The sequence below is a fragment of the Emys orbicularis genome, chromosome 4, assembly GCF_028017835.1.
Source record: "Emys orbicularis isolate rEmyOrb1 chromosome 4, rEmyOrb1.hap1, whole genome shotgun sequence".
NCBI lineage: Eukaryota > Metazoa > Chordata > Testudines > Emydidae > Emys > Emys orbicularis.
The window spans coordinates 15974226-15989861 of NC_088686.1; the positions used below are offsets into that span (position 1 = coordinate 15974226).

General features: G+C 44.3%; 1 protein-coding gene across 1 annotated transcript in view; it reads right to left on the reverse strand.

The window, feature by feature from the left end:
• Positions 1-12947, reverse strand: part of KCNH5 (potassium voltage-gated channel subfamily H member 5) — a 219763-nt gene extending 206816 nt beyond the window's left edge. Inside the window, exon 1 of the mRNA XM_065403569.1 lies at positions 12875-12947. Within this exon, the coding sequence (XP_065259641.1) occupies positions 12875-12947 (73 nt within the window). The remainder of the gene's footprint in view (positions 1-12874) is intronic.
• Between the last annotated feature and the right edge of the window lie 2689 nt (positions 12948-15636).

Below are 15636 nucleotides of genomic sequence, written 5' to 3' on the forward strand. Positions count from 1 at the left end.
AATGAGTCTTTCTGCAACCAGCAGGAACAGGGCACCGACATGTCTTCTAGTATCAAGAGATGAAGTACTCAGGATACAGAAATATAATACACCTCCGCTTTATTCAGAGAGTAGTATTAATGAATTATGCACTGGTGGAGAACCAAAGGCACAGATTTGAGTGACCTGCACAAGGTCACACCCCAAAACTCTGGCAGCGATTGTACCCAGGAGTCCTTGCTTGTCTTAACCCTCTGTTTTAACTGCTAGTATATTCTGAAATGTTTCGAATTTTTGCACCCCATTTTATTTCGTTTAGAATCTAACCTCTTGGTAATAATAGACATAACTGAACAAAGGGTACAGCATAGCAGTTTATGGGGGTTTTGCCGGGTTTGAGATGTGACAGCTTTGGATCACATTGTCGGAGATATCTAATGGAGGACGAACATTTAGGTTTCTGCAGCGACTATGAGCAAGGTTTGGTCCTAACGGCCAGTCTGGGACTAAAGTTACCTATTTGCTGAGGCAGATTAAGGTTTCCTGGAGCCCTGGACCAGAGCAAGTGGGGAGCCCCTCCCCACTGCTTCTGCCTCTGACTCCGCCCCTTTCCGCTCCTTCTGCCACCCCTTTCTGCCCCTTCCCTGGGGGCAGGGCCCATCCTTGTTCCACCCAGGGTCCTCCCCATTCCACCCCCCCAACCCCTTTTGCTCCGTTCTGCCCTACCCCCATTGCGGCCCCAAGACCAGAGAAGCTCTGTCCCTGCACCACGGGGGCCAACACAGGGGTCCGGGTGCTGGGGCTTCCCCCACCACCGCCCACATTTCTGGGCACTGAGGCTTCTCCCGCCTTGCCCGCCCGGCGCTTCTGCTGGAGAGCAGGGTTGGGGACGGGGACTTCCCCTGCCGCCCCGTGGCTTCTGCCAGGGATGGGTGGGGGGCACTGGGGCTTCCCCGTCCCGTGGCTTCTGCTGGGATTGGGGGCCGCTGGGGGGGGTCCTCCCCTGCCCCGTCTGCCCGGCGGTGCTGCTGCTGGGGAAGAGGGTTGGGGCATGAGGGCTTCCCCCACCCGGCGCTGCTGCTGCGGAGCAGGGTCAGGACATGGGGGCTTCCCTCGCCCTGCCCACCTGGGGGCCAGGGCTCTGGGCTTACAGCGCCTGGCAGCAGATTTTTTTCCAGGGCCCCACAGTTGGCTGGGGCCCCTGGGCCCGGGCCCTGTTGGCCCAGTGGCTAATCCGCCACTGCCTATTTGGCCTAGTTACAAAATTATACAACCTACCTACCTAAGGAATTTCTAGACCATCCATCGTTTCCAAGATTAAGATTTACACAGAACTGACCAGAGTGGATTCTACTCTCCATCTCCCTTAATATCTTGCTGGTTACACTTGCTGGGGAGTTAGCTTTGTTTGTTTCTTTTTCATGTTCAGTACTTGCAGGACAGCTTTGGTCAAAACTAGTACTATGGTGTGCTTCATGTTCAAAATACAGTCAACTTTGGGTTCATTCTAATCTCCTCTGACAGGCTGCTCCATATAGCCAAGGGCCATTGAGCACTGTGGCTAAAACGTTGTCCAAGAAGAATTTCCCAGGACGCTGGCAATGGAAGAAGGCATTTTTTGCCTCTGCTAACATTTGGTTAGTGATAAAACTTCAGACTACTTTGATAAGCAGAGTGAGGGCAGTATTCTGGCTACCTCCTTAGGCAGTTTTCCTCCACCTACCAGTGCCCCTGTGTCAGCTCCAATGGATTTAGAGTCCAGGGATTAAAAGGTTTTGACTGTACACACACATCAGTGTACCAGAAGTTTAGTGGGGCATTCAATCCCCACTTGGTACAAACTGTGTTCTTAGATTAATTTATATTTAGTTCAGTTTTGTAGAGTTTGGGGAATTTTAATTTTAGTGTTACTTAGGTTTCTTTGTGTTGGTTTTAATTAAATGAATCAATAAAATTAGCAAATGCTATGAACTAATATATACATATATAATTAGAATGACAAGAGCCCTACAATAAAAGGAAAAAAGAAAAGAAAAAATACAGAAACATTTACTTACATCTACCTCTGTATTTCCATCACTAATATTTTATACAGGTTATATTTACCTAAAAAAATTTTGAAGCAGAATTTAACCCTATAACTTTCCTGTACATATACGACAAACTAATAAAACAATTCCTTGCACAGCATGAGGTTACTCACGTGAGCTAAGATAGTAGGATCAGGACCACTGTGTGTAGTCAGCCTGTGGAATTCATTGCCAAAGGAGAAGCAAACTGTCCCGTACACACTAGCTTTTAAAAGAACTGGATTATTTTATGAGCTATAAAAGTGATCTGATGTTCTGGATGGTAGGGTACAAGTAAACAAATCCTTGATAAAATATGGGTAATTTAAACTCATGTAAACTAAGTGCTGCATGGTATGGCCCAGAAAGGAATATATTTTCCTTCCATGTACAGCAATGCACAACTTGCCAGGCACATTATGGAGGAGGTGGAAAAGTGGGGAACACTTGCATCTGGCCCATTCAATATTGGCCAATGCTGAACACCAAATACTAGATGTGATAGACTCTGATCCAACATCGGAATGTAGGAGACGAGAATTTCCCAGTTAGCTAACTGGCAATAAATCATTATTTGAAAAGATTCACATGCAGTTAACTTTAAAACTTCCACAGTTATTAAGTTAAAATATCTATTAGTGTATTCCCTCTTGCTTGAATATAATTGATGTGCTGAAAATGCACTTTCATTTTACATCTCCTTTGAGAAACGTCCATTTTTATGATGTCTAAGCTGGTCTGATGGCACTGGGTCCACCAGGCATTTTTCCCACCCCCATCTTGTTAATGTGCTGCAGAATGCCTGAAGCAAAGTTCTGTAGGATGTATATATTCCTTTAATAGATACTTCTAAAACATTGATGTCTATAGGAGAACAGGAATGCAGGTCTCAGGCAAGAAAGAGTTCCTAGCATCTCAGAAGGGTCAGCAGCCCTTTTAATGAGCTAACATTACTCTCATATTTACAAACTTTAATACAGATGGCAAGCAACTGTACTACTGAATGTTAGCAAATATTCCACCTTTTGCTAGCACTGTTTCGTGTAAAAATCAAATATATTTTAAATTTCTCATGCTTCTATTTTGCACATAAGCTCCTTCATATAAAAAGGTAGGAGACTATGTAGTACAGCACCAAACCTTTAATATTATCTACACAATCTCACAATAGCTAATGTTCAGCTTTGTTCTGAACCTGGGAACCTTGTTTTTAAAAAATGAGCACAATGTTCAAGTAATTTTTTTTTAAACAACAAAATGCCTAAAGCGGTGTAAAAATACACGTTACATAATGATGGAAAAGCAAGAACAGCTAAATCACTCTAGGAGAAGATGTGTTTAACCAAGTGAAGAACATCATCTCTGCTCGTCTTGTCTTAGAAATACTCAAGTACAATTTGTAAAAATCACCATTTCATATTTACATCTCCTCCCAGGAGAATATGCAACTAATCTTTTAAGGAACCAAACAACTATGTCAGAAGGAGGAGATATACAAAATGAAAGACTCAGTAACACAACCAGAAACGAAAAATAGGAAAAAATAAGAAAAGAAAAAAAAACACATCTTCCCATCTGACTAGATTTATTATCCAAATCAATTTTACAAGCACGGCACTTCCAACCCAGACAGAGCACAGCCAGGAACTGACAGGCTGTGTGAAAATGCCTGGAATTCTGTTTCAACTTTGGCTTGCTTCTTAACTCTCTTATGAGAATCCCAAACCACTTACGTGACTGTCAATCAACTGTCCCAATAACTAAACCAATATCAGCATAGCCCTGCAATCTGCACTACCACCTCTTGGAAAACTCATGAGACTCTGTACAAAATAAAAACCTTTCAGATGCACCCCTTTATATTTGATTTCCTTTTAGCCAATCTAATTAAGCCCTGACACAGACAAATAATGATATTCTATTGAATTTAGTCAACGGATCCAGCTACACACTCACGGCATGGCACACAACCATACAGAATACAATAGAAAATCCTGATCCTGCAAGCTGACCTGCATGGGCAGAGCCCCACTAAAGTCAAGGGGGCTCTGTGAAGGTGCAGCAGTCTTTCCATGTGGAACAGTTTGCAGAATCAGGGGGCCAAGCTTGGGCATGGTGCTATAGATGAGCCATTACGTTGATACCACAAACCTCCTTATGACATTCTTAATCTGTACAGTAAAGGCCGTTCTACATTTTCTAATACAGTGTTGTTGTTTTTCCCTCCTGCCTTTTAAATATGTAGAATCATGTCAGTCTTTTCAAATTCATCCAAACCTAACTCCTGAGATCTGCTTGACAGATTCATCACAGAACAATTTCCTGCTTCAGATATTTATTTGCACTATTGTTGTTAATATTTATATTACAATAGCAAACTGAGGAGCAACTCACGATTGGTTCACCATTGTGCTACAAGCCATGGCCCTGCCCCAAAAAAGCTGCTCATCAAAAATTATAAAATTGGGTACACAAATATATGTTTCACTGTTTTATCGCCATGTAGTTTGTATGACAGCTATGAGCATGGCAGTTGTCAGCAATTTCCAAGGCAAACACTAAAAGGAAAACATTATAATCTGCATTTAACTTATTGTCCAAACATTCAAAAGTTAAACTGGTTGCTACACAACAGGCCTAGTCTCATGTATGTTCTGATACTTCACTCTTTACTGAGACAAATTTCCCACCTACCTCAACAGGTGTTTACATCAATAAAGAAAACAGGTTGTCCCCATTGGTTGTCTGAGAAGCTATTTTATTGCATGATGGCCATAGGTTTTACACTGCTTGCCTTCTAAGGCCACATCTATACGTACAGCGCTGCTGAGGCACGTGTGGTGAAGACGCGCTATACTGTCGGCATAAAAAAACCCCACCTCCGCAAGCAGCATAAGCTATGTCGGCAGGAGAGCACTTTGTGCACACAAACACTTACATCACTGTAACTTATGTCGCCAAGTGGAGTGGAATATATATACCCCGAGCGACATAAATTTTGCCTACATAGGCTGTAGTGTAGACATAGCCTAAATGATTTACATTAGTTCAAACCTTTCCCAGTTACCTTTTTACATGTCACAGATACCAACAAACTACCCATAAAATGTCCAATGAGTCGGTTCTCTATTAAAATTATGTGCACTGCAATTGGACCAAATCCAGCCTGCCTTGTTTACCTGGGTAGTCCCATTAAATTCAAAGGGAATGCTCATAAGAGGAAGGCAAGCAGGATTTGGTCCATTTTGTGTGAAAATGTGTATTTCAAAAATAAATACTAATTTGCTACTAATCGCCACTTATCTGAAAGTATTATGGAATCTGCAGAAGCTGAAAGTGAAGGCGTTTGGAAGTTATGTAAGAAATGGAAATCTTTTATACCATCTTATATCACTAAGGTACGTTTTTACATGGCAATTAACAAGAGAGCAAAACCTGGGGGGAAAAAACTCCTTTGCCATTTATAGTGCTACAAAATATTGTATCCCAGGGCCAAGATTTTCAAAAATAGGAGCCTAAATTTAGGTTCTTAGATCCATAGTTAAGGAGGATTTTGCAAAGACATGTTTAATTTTATGCATGTGAGCATCCCATTAAAGTCAATGAGACTATTCATGTGTATAAGCACATACTTAAATATTTGCAGGACCAGGGCCTTCTTGGTACCTACCTACTTTTCATCAGTGCTGAGCATCCATTAAAAGCAAAGGGAGCTGTTGGGTGTGCAGCACTCTTGAAAATCAGGCAAGATCCTAAATATGGATTTAGGATCCCAACTTTAGACTCGTTTCAGAGTAGCAGCCGTGTTAGTCTGTATCCGCAAAAATAACAGGAGTGTGCCACAAGTACTCCTGTTATTTTAACTTTAGACTCCTCGTTTGGAAAATCTTGGCCCCTAATTTTAGTTGTACATAGGACCTAATCCTGAAAACACTTACACATGTAACTACCCATGTGAGTAGTCCCACTAGCCTCAATGTATTTATATTTCAAGAAATTTGTTTTGACAAAGAACAATGATGTCTGATTTTCACACTCTAATTTGTGAGAAAGACTGACAACGTTTTGAAAGCTAAATGCCTTGCACACCAGGCATTAGGGCCCAATCCTGCAGTCCTGACTTGATCAAAACTCCTAATGAAGTCGCTGGGACTGCTCACAAGTCAATAGGATCAGGCTTGTAATTTCAAACGTGTACTGTTCTCAGGTCCACATGGTAGAGCTCAACTCCGAATCTGATCATACCATCCTAACTCAGGCAAAACTCCCCTTTACTCCAGTGAAATTCCCTCCCACTGGGAGCCAGGACTCCAGGATTGGGTCCTAATACCCATTGAAAGCGTTTCTCTTTCAAAATATTGTCGGTCAGTCACACAAGCTCCCGAGTACGTGAAAACCACACAACTCTTTTGTCAAAACAAGTTTCTTGAAATGCAGTTTAACTTGAAAGAATTATTAGCCCACAACATTACCCCTTATAGACTCCCATCAAACAGAAAATAATGTTTTATTCGTTTAAAAAAATCCTGTGTTTCAGTCACTAAATGCTGGCTAGCCACCAAGTAATACAGTGATAAAATAGGCAAACTACATGCATTTCCCATTCAATTAACTTTCTTACATTTCTTGTTCGTTATATAGCTCTTCCAGTAACAACAAACTAAATGTTTACTCTAAAAGGCAATAATTTCATTTTACTGTTTTCTTTCAGATTTAAACACCGATCTGTAGATGCAATAACACTTAGAGCGCCCTCTTGTGACATATACTGAATGCTGTTCTCCCTGAATAGAGGTAACAATCCCTCTTCCAGAGCAGCATCCAGCTGTCAGTAACTTGAAAGAAAAATTATTTACAAACATAAAAGATATCTTCATTGTAATCCAGCCAATCAAATATCAGTGGAAAAAACCCTAGCTCTTCCCTTAACCAACAAAATTGTACGTACGCATTTCTAAACTATTAAATTGGTATTAATTTTTCATGATCAAATTTTTTACGTTTATTTTTTTAAAAAAACACTATAAATATTGAAAATGTGTAGTTGTTTTATATATAAAATTCCCCCTGGTTTCAACAGGAGTCACAGGCACTTAAGGCTTCAGGATCGGGCCCAGAAAAGGCAGTCTCCTGGGCAAGAAGGGGGTGTCTGGGATAGACAGCACTGCTCAACAATTTACTGCAATCATTATATAAGTTCAGATTCAAAATCCATCCTCAGGCAGACTCATAAATGCAACCCAAGAATTTAATCAAATTCCAGTTGTAATCATCTGGATATTTCAATAGTAATGCTGTGCATTTCAAAAGCTAAATGATCCACTAATTATAATAAACTTATTAGACCAAGTTCATAAGTGACCTGACTGCAATGTAGCCAAACGAGTTAGACCACAGATTAATTTGGCCACTGGTTTATAGCCCTTGTGCTTAAGAATTTAGGTATTTGTGAAAGGTGCTCAACCCTAGTATTTCTACTAACTTGTCGTAAAGAATTTTCAGAATGGAGAGAATCTTCAGTTGTATCAGGGTCAAACAAAAATCCATTTAATTATTGAGAGTTTTTTCCCTTACCAGACTTATAAGGCATCAGACAACTCCTGATGGATAGTTTGAGGGACAGAAGAGGGGAGCTGACACCTATTTACGTATATATATTTTCAATATTTAAAATGAATGTATGTAAAAGGTTACATATATGATCGTACACCTTTCCCCTCCCCCTTTGTGTGTCACTTGTCTTCTTAGCCCCAGACCCTGCAACTGGTTCTGCAAGGGGCAGTTCCTTTCACATATGTGGAACCGCCCTGACATCACAGAGCCCCATCAGGGAACAAGGTCCCTATGGATCTGATTACAGGATTGTGGCATTAAATTGTAAGTTCTTCAGGGCAGAAACCAAAGTGAAATCCTGGCCTCACTGAAGTCAATGGCAAAACTCCCACTTCCTGCAGTGGAGTCAAGTTCTCTCCCCAAGTCTTCATATGTGTTTGTACAGTGCCTAGCACAACAGAACCATGCTCCTGATTGGGCCTCTAACTGTTAATGCAAGAGAAGTAATAAATAATAATGGTAATTAGAACTCTTGGTCTTTAAAGTAGGGCTTGCTCCCCTGCAAACTATTTTTGCTTTCTATTGCATCCTGCTGAGAAGTCCCAGAGTAAACTAGTTACAAACCTGTACATTTTTATGTAACCAGATTGTGTCCTAAACACAGGTTTTGGACTTTACTGATGAATTATGCAAAAGGAGAAGATAGACAGCGAGGACAAATTTCTCCTCTCTTTATTGACACAGCTCAACTCAGTGCTCAGCTTCACCATTTTGCTTTCCCTGCGTGTCGTACAGAAATGGGCCCGAGCTGCAAACTTCAGCTCTGGAATCAAAGCTGTGGGATGTCTGGATCCAGATCCCATCTCACATGCTTATGTCAGTGGCAGCTCTGCACATTTTGGGGAACCAAAAAATCAAAGGTGTGCACTACTGTGATGAGCTGAGAGGAAGATTTTGCCCTAAGAAAGAAAAGTCCTTTTCAAAACCTCAAATTCTAATAAAGGTAAAAGGAAACATCAGTGATTTGTTCTAACAGTGCTCTCACCCCCCAAAAAATTCTCTTGGCGAGAGGCGGAAGCGGAGTCGACGGGGGAGCGGCGGCAGTCGACCTCACGCCGTGAGGACACGAGATACGTCGACTTCAGCTACACTATTCTCGTAGCTGAAGTTGTGTATCTTAGGTTGATCCCCACCCACCCCCAGTGTAGACCAGACCTTAGTCTACGTGAAACCTCATTTACCAAGGATAAGCATGCTTACAATGGGAAAGGATAACGAACCGGGGAATCTATTCATTTGCTCATTTACTTCAAGTTTCTTATAACCATATGCAAGGGGGAAGGCATCAACACATGGGAAAAAAAAAAAAAAGGCACAGGTACACGGGGCCTGGCCCAAAGCACAAACAGGTCAGTTGAACCTGTTTGTGGGTTGACTTCATTGACTTCAGTGGGCTTTGGATCAGGCCCTTCATGGGCTTTTTGTTTTGTTCCTGAAAAATGTACTGACTGAGTACATTGATAGTATAGCAGAATGACTAGCTTAGGCAATATCAGTTGTGGCTGGATGAACAATTTGTGAAGAGGCCCAGAGTTACCATCCTCTGGGAAATCCTTTTCAAACTACCTGATGGAGCAATTTGGTGCTGTCCAAAAGGCAAAATAATTGGCTCTTCAAAAGTACTCTACAAGCTCCAGGATGAAAAGTCACCCCATCAAAGCTGATTTAGAAGAACTCAGAGCGGGGGGGGGGGGTATAATGCTACCAGAAATAAATGAGGTCACCCCAAATCTTCCCATACTTTTCAACTGGGGGGTATAATTTTAACCAAGGGTTTCTGGAAGTCCACTCCAGCATATGGATCATGGAAACACAGTGGCCAATACATTTCTTTGTACTGTATATGCATTTTCACTCTTTTCATGAGATGTCTCTTGAGTCTAATCTATTTTGTAACCAAAACTGGGGGAAGGGAAAGGTTCTTGAGCTTCCTAAACAGAAAGTTTCCAGTTCATGTTAAAATCAACCATATGACTGTTTTTAACACCAAGGTCTATCTACCACACTCAATCTGTGCACAAAACTCCCACTGTCAAAAGGCAGAGTCAGCATGAATTTCAAACTTTATAAAATTAAAAAAATAAAAAAATAAATAAAATAAAATAAAATTACTGTAATTCTGTATATAAATGTTCAGTTGTTCAATCAAAATATATGGTCGTAAAGAAGTCTGATGGGATTTAAAATGTGATGAGAAATCACAAACAAAAATAGCATTATTTAAGCTAGAAAGAAATTAGAGGGGACTAGATTGAGATATTCAAAATATTGAAGATTATAATAAAAAAATAAGCCCTTTTTGTTTACCCTGTTCCGTGACAGTGAAGGGTGACTTGAAATCTGTGAGTACAGATATAATAAACACAAATCAATATTACTTCACAGGGTGTATAGTCCTGCTTGCCTTATACTGACTACAGACAAGACTATGAGAGCAGGATTTGGCCCACTCAAGAGCCATTCATTGTGGCCCATGCAATATAGAACTCACTGCTAATGAAAGATGTCATGGAATCCAATAGTGCTGCTGATTTCCAAAAAGCATGAATAATGTTATGACCATGACAACATGAGTCATTAAGTGAAATAAAAATAATCTAATCTCATGCTTCAGGGTATAAAACTGATTACCTGCATGAGCTAGGAAGACATTCCCAACCCATCCATCAATGTACAATTGGCTTGGTGCATTATGGAAAGTTGTTGTATTCCTCCAGCATCAGATATCAGCCGCTAGAGGAGGCAGATTAGAGGAATCAGTGGTTTGATCCCATATGGCAAATCCCATGTTCCCATTTTTGGTCAAATTTAAATTAGATGGAAAGTAAAGTATTTTTAAAAGTACAATTTAAAAAAGCTACTGAGCTTTTCTATTTTTATGGTACCTTAAGCCTTACTAAACTTTCATTAGGATAGCCAAGTGACCTAATTAGAACAAGAGATTAAGGGTTCTGTTGCCAGCCTTGCCACTGATTTCCTGTATAACCTTGGGCACAACAATTGAACTGCCCATGCCTCAGTTTACTCATCTTTAAAATGGGATGCTAATGCTTATTTGTACCTCCTTGATCTGCTTGTGAAGTGTAATTATAATTCATTCAATGCTTTGAGATCCTCAAAGGAAAGGTGCTATATACAACCGTATTATTTAATCTTTCATTTAAAATTCTGGCGAGTACACTGTTGCAAGAGACCCCTGCTTTCCGTGATCATACCGCTATAGAACTTGACACAGAATCAGCAGCCAAGCAGAGCATTTGATATCGGCAATACGAGAGGAAGAAAAAGATAAAAATGTTTGCTGGTTTATTATGAAGCTGACATTTTAAAACCAAGAACAACATTCTTTGACCAACAATTTCTAGGTCCCAGTTCTGCTCCCATTGAAGGCAATGGCAAAATTCCCATTGACTTCAATGGGCGTAGAATCAGCCTCCAAATTCTTCATCCGACATCAATGTCAAACCCAACAAACTGTACCACTTAAGGCAGAAACATGAAATGAACTTAGCACAGCGCAACTGAAGGCATGGAAAGAACTACAGCTCAGCTGGACTTCAGATAACATTAGAATATTTGTTAATGATACATTCTGCAATTTTTTAAATCACTTTCCTCTCCTCTGTCCCTCTTTCTGATTCATGTTACTAGATTAACGCGGACATTGGCAGCACATAAATGGTCGGTGTTAGCCATCACGTTGCTGATCTAAACTTTTACATGGTATCAATAGGCCAAATTCTGAGGTCCTTTTTCCATTTTTATTCATACAAGCTCCCACTCACTTCAATAGAAATTTGCCTCAGTAAAGATTAAGCAGGAGGTCAGAGTTTAGCCCAAAGTATCATCTGTGTTTTGTTGGTGGGATGATCTGTACCCATTTCATTCTTTTAATGTGTGATATTCCTGAACGTGTTTCCTAATGTGCTGCAAGGGTAAAATAGATTCCAGAGGCAATGAATAATTTTACGGCCATGGAATTTTGAAAACCAACAATCCTGTCATTATATATATATATATATATATATATATATATATATATATATATATATAACAGAGGAGTCTGCGGGTGTGGAACTGCAGACAATACTCGGCATGTTTGCACAGACACAGGATTACCACCACCCAAGTCACTGTAAATCCTAATAGCACCTTTGCAACAAAAATTAGTGTTAAAGTGTTACAAAACTCTATGAGCTTTAGACCACAGAACAACAAAAGAAAGATAAAAAGTGAGCCTATTAGGTAGACCCATTTTTAAAGACATAGAATGAATTAAGTATATAGTGAATATATAGTTTCAAAATATGTTTTTGATTATTTATTCTTAGAACCAGTTCACAAAAACTCAAAGTATTTAAATGCAATTAATAATAATAATAATAATAATAATAATAATAAAGTTGGCATGCACTAAAGAAGCTATATGCAGGGGGAAGGTACCAGATGAAGAACAGCAAATGCTGGATAGATCAGATATCTACAACTACAGGTAAATTATGTTCTCTACAGAAATTATTTTTATGGGAAATTAACAGCATATTTTGCTGTTAGTGGAAATGCACACTCACAAACATACACTTTTTCAGTTTAATTAAATAAAGACAGAAAGTGGTGGCTGAACAATTTTACAATAAAAGTATCTTCTCTAATTTGTCAACTGTGTCTATTATCGCTGTCAGTGTGGGACACTCTTTTAGCTAGATAGCTAAAGTTACCAATGATGGATGACGAAACCTCCCGAAGAACTTCAGGCATCACGTGGAATTAACCAAATTCCTTAAATTAACAGGAAAGAAAGCTGCTAAACAAATCAGGGCTTTATTCCTCTCTGATCTTCACCTGCTCAAGATACAAATAATCGGCGGGGGGGGGGGGGGGCTTCTTCGCTATTGCACTGATGGGGGTCAGAGGGTTTTTTTGAAAAGCAAATGTATTCGGTTTTCTTTCCCCAGCCACATATTGTGCCAAGCAGACCAGCAGCATCGCTGGACGGAGATTAAGAGCATGCCCGTGGCTAGCGGGCTGCATCCAGTCTAAAGGCACCCAGCACACCATAAAGTTGCGATGATAACCTAGCCCAGCAGCAACTAACTTTCCCCTGCTCTGGTCCTGATCTGCAAGGCAGCGTCCCCCTGAAAGGGCCGGGCGGGGTGTCCCTAGGTGGCCCCTGGCCGGGCCGGGCAGGGGGTGAGCTGCAGGGGAGCTCTTACCGCTGGAGCGCCGGACGATGTTCTCCAGGAAGGTGTTCTGCGGTGCCACCAGCCCTCTCTTGCCGCCCGGCATCCTGCGCCTGCAGAGCCGGGCTCTGGAGCGGCAGGGGCGCGGCGGTGGCGGCTGGGGGCAGCCGGGGAGGTGTCTCGCGCCCAGTGCCGGTGAGTAGCTCCGGCGAGGATGGAGCAGTTCATGGTAGTAGCGCTCGGGCGGCGGGGGGAGCCCAGACTGTGGCGGTGCCGCACGCCGGGCTCGGGAACCGCAGGCTCCGGGCAGATTGCGCCTGCGCGCCTGCCGGGCCGCCGCTGCTGCTGCTGCCGCCGGCGGCCAGCATGGTCCCGCGAGCTCGCCCCCTGCGAGCCTGAGCCCGCCGGGCGGGAACAGCGCGCGCTCAGCTCCCCGGGAGCTCCCCGCTGCGCTGGAGCAAGCCGGGAGCCGGGTAAGGCGCTGCCCCCCGCCCCCCCAGCCAGGGAGCGCTGGCCCCAAAGGGCTGCTGCAGCTGCCACCGGCCCGCACCCTGGACAGCGCGGGGCGGCCGCTTCTGGGTTAGCGAGCGGGGCTCGGAGCCCCCCGCAGCCTGCCTAGCTCCGCCGGACCGTGGCTCCCCGAGCAGCTGGGGCCGCCCCGTGCGCGCAGAGGAGCGGGGGATGCAGCCGGCAGGACGCGGCGCCGCTCAAAGCCCCCGAGCCCCGGCGGTGCAGGTTGCGGGGGGGCGGGAAGGTGCATGAGGCATAAAGCCCGGGGGCTGGGGGAGGCAGGGCGCTCTGCCGAGGATGCTGCCTGGCTGGGGGCGGCGGGATGGTTTCCTGGCAGGGACGGACTGGAGGCAGCTCTGACCTGCCCACTGCCTAAAAGTTACCGGGAGATGCTCTGTCCTGCGAGGGGGCGGGGGAGCGCGGCTGAATAATTCAGGAGATTTGGGCGTTTGATGCAGATGCGGGGAGGGAGGAGTCAGCCAAGCAACTAGCGCTGACCCGGAGCCGGGGGGGGAGGTGGGGCTTTAACCCCTTGCAGTCCCCGCCCGCAACAGCAAACTCGGAGGGAGACAAGAGCATCCTCCCTCGGCCACCTCTGCCGCGGGATAAAAGCGAAGGGACTCGCCCAGCCCGTGGTTGCTGGGCAGGGGCTGGGGCAGGGGAAGCCTCCCTCGCTGAGACGGGGCTGCGCGTGGCGTGGGCTCGCGGAGGGAGATGCGGAGCAGGACTGTGCCCGTGGCTGGGCGAATCCCTCTACAGCTGGGGCTGAGAGGGGCCCGGGGAGAGACACACACACACCCCCGCGATCTCGCCCCCCTCCCGGCGGGAAAAGACCCTCGGCTTCCGACCCTTGGCAGGCACTTGGGGTGGGGGGTCAGAGGGTTGCTACAGATTGGTTTACCTGCGCCCTGGGGTGGGATATTCCCGGGCGACAGGGGTGGGGAAGAGCCCTTCTCTCCCCCAGCCTCTTCTAGCTGAAGGTGCCTACAAACCCTCCTGGCCTAGGGGGTTATAATCCCGCCTCTCCCGTCCAGGGGGAGGTTTAAACGCCCCTAGGCTGAGCAGAAACCAGGCTCCAAGGAAGAGGGGAAATGCTGCCACCTCGCCGTTGCCCCCAGCCAAGTGTAGATCTCTTCCCAGCCTTGATGGGCAGTGTCTATTTTCTCCAGTGCACAGACAGGCACACACCCCGGCAGCCATCCAGGCCAACTCAGCATGTCCCAGAGCGAGAGAGACAGTCTTGCTCCAAAACCATTATGGGCAGAAATACTGGCTGCTGTCTGATGACTAAACCTGGCGGGCAGCTACTCCCTGCCATCAGCCTGCTAGCACCTAGTATATGATGGGCTTCACTGATGTACATGGTCCTGGGGCAGGGCAGGAGCTGGCTGCAGGCTGAGGGAAGGAAAGCAGTGTTGCCCAGCCTCCAGGATTGTCCTGGAGTCTCTAGAAATTAAACATTAATCTTTAATTAGAGATTACATCATGTGATGAAACCTCCAGGAATACATCCAAACAAAACTAGCAACCCACAAGGAAAGGAAAGCTGAGGATGAAGGACAGGACAGGACACACACCCTTACCCAGCCTTTCCCAGCTCATCAGCCAGGCCCTTCCTAGCAAGCTTGGAGGTTGCTGCCCCTGCACCCAGATTTTCCCATCTACATACTGTTGCCTCTTGTTAGTGAATTGTGGAATGTGGCAAACAGCCCAATTTACATCGGTGAGGCTCTTCCTTAGTATCTGGTTTGGGCAGCACCCATACCTTTCCCTCCTACTCCTGTGTGCGGTGCTCTTTAAATTGCAGTTGTATAAGCCCCGACATACCTGCTTTTAAAGGGAGACTGTCATCGTTTTTATACTGCAAATCCGATCAGCCTGAACTAGGTTTATAACTGATAGGGGAAGCCCTCCACATGAGGCCATGGGCCTGGCCCCCTGGTGCAGCCACAGTGCATGGAGCAGGAGTGAAGATGCTGCACACAAGGGTAGAATAAAACATCAGCCTTACACTGGGGTGATTCCCATCACCCATCCCATGGCAATTAAAACTGGCTTTATGGTCAGGTTATGGCAGCAATATGGCACAGCGCAGTTGCACCACTCCAGAGAACTTGGCCTTAAATGTCTTCTGCATTTGGGTTTTTTCAATGTACTATTGTATCACTGGGAAACAACCCCCAGCCTATCACTACTTTTTGTATAGGTCACTAAAAAACAGAGCTTCAGGTCAAGTAATAAACCTAATAACCACAACTATAAGACTTGTGCTAACATTAATCTAT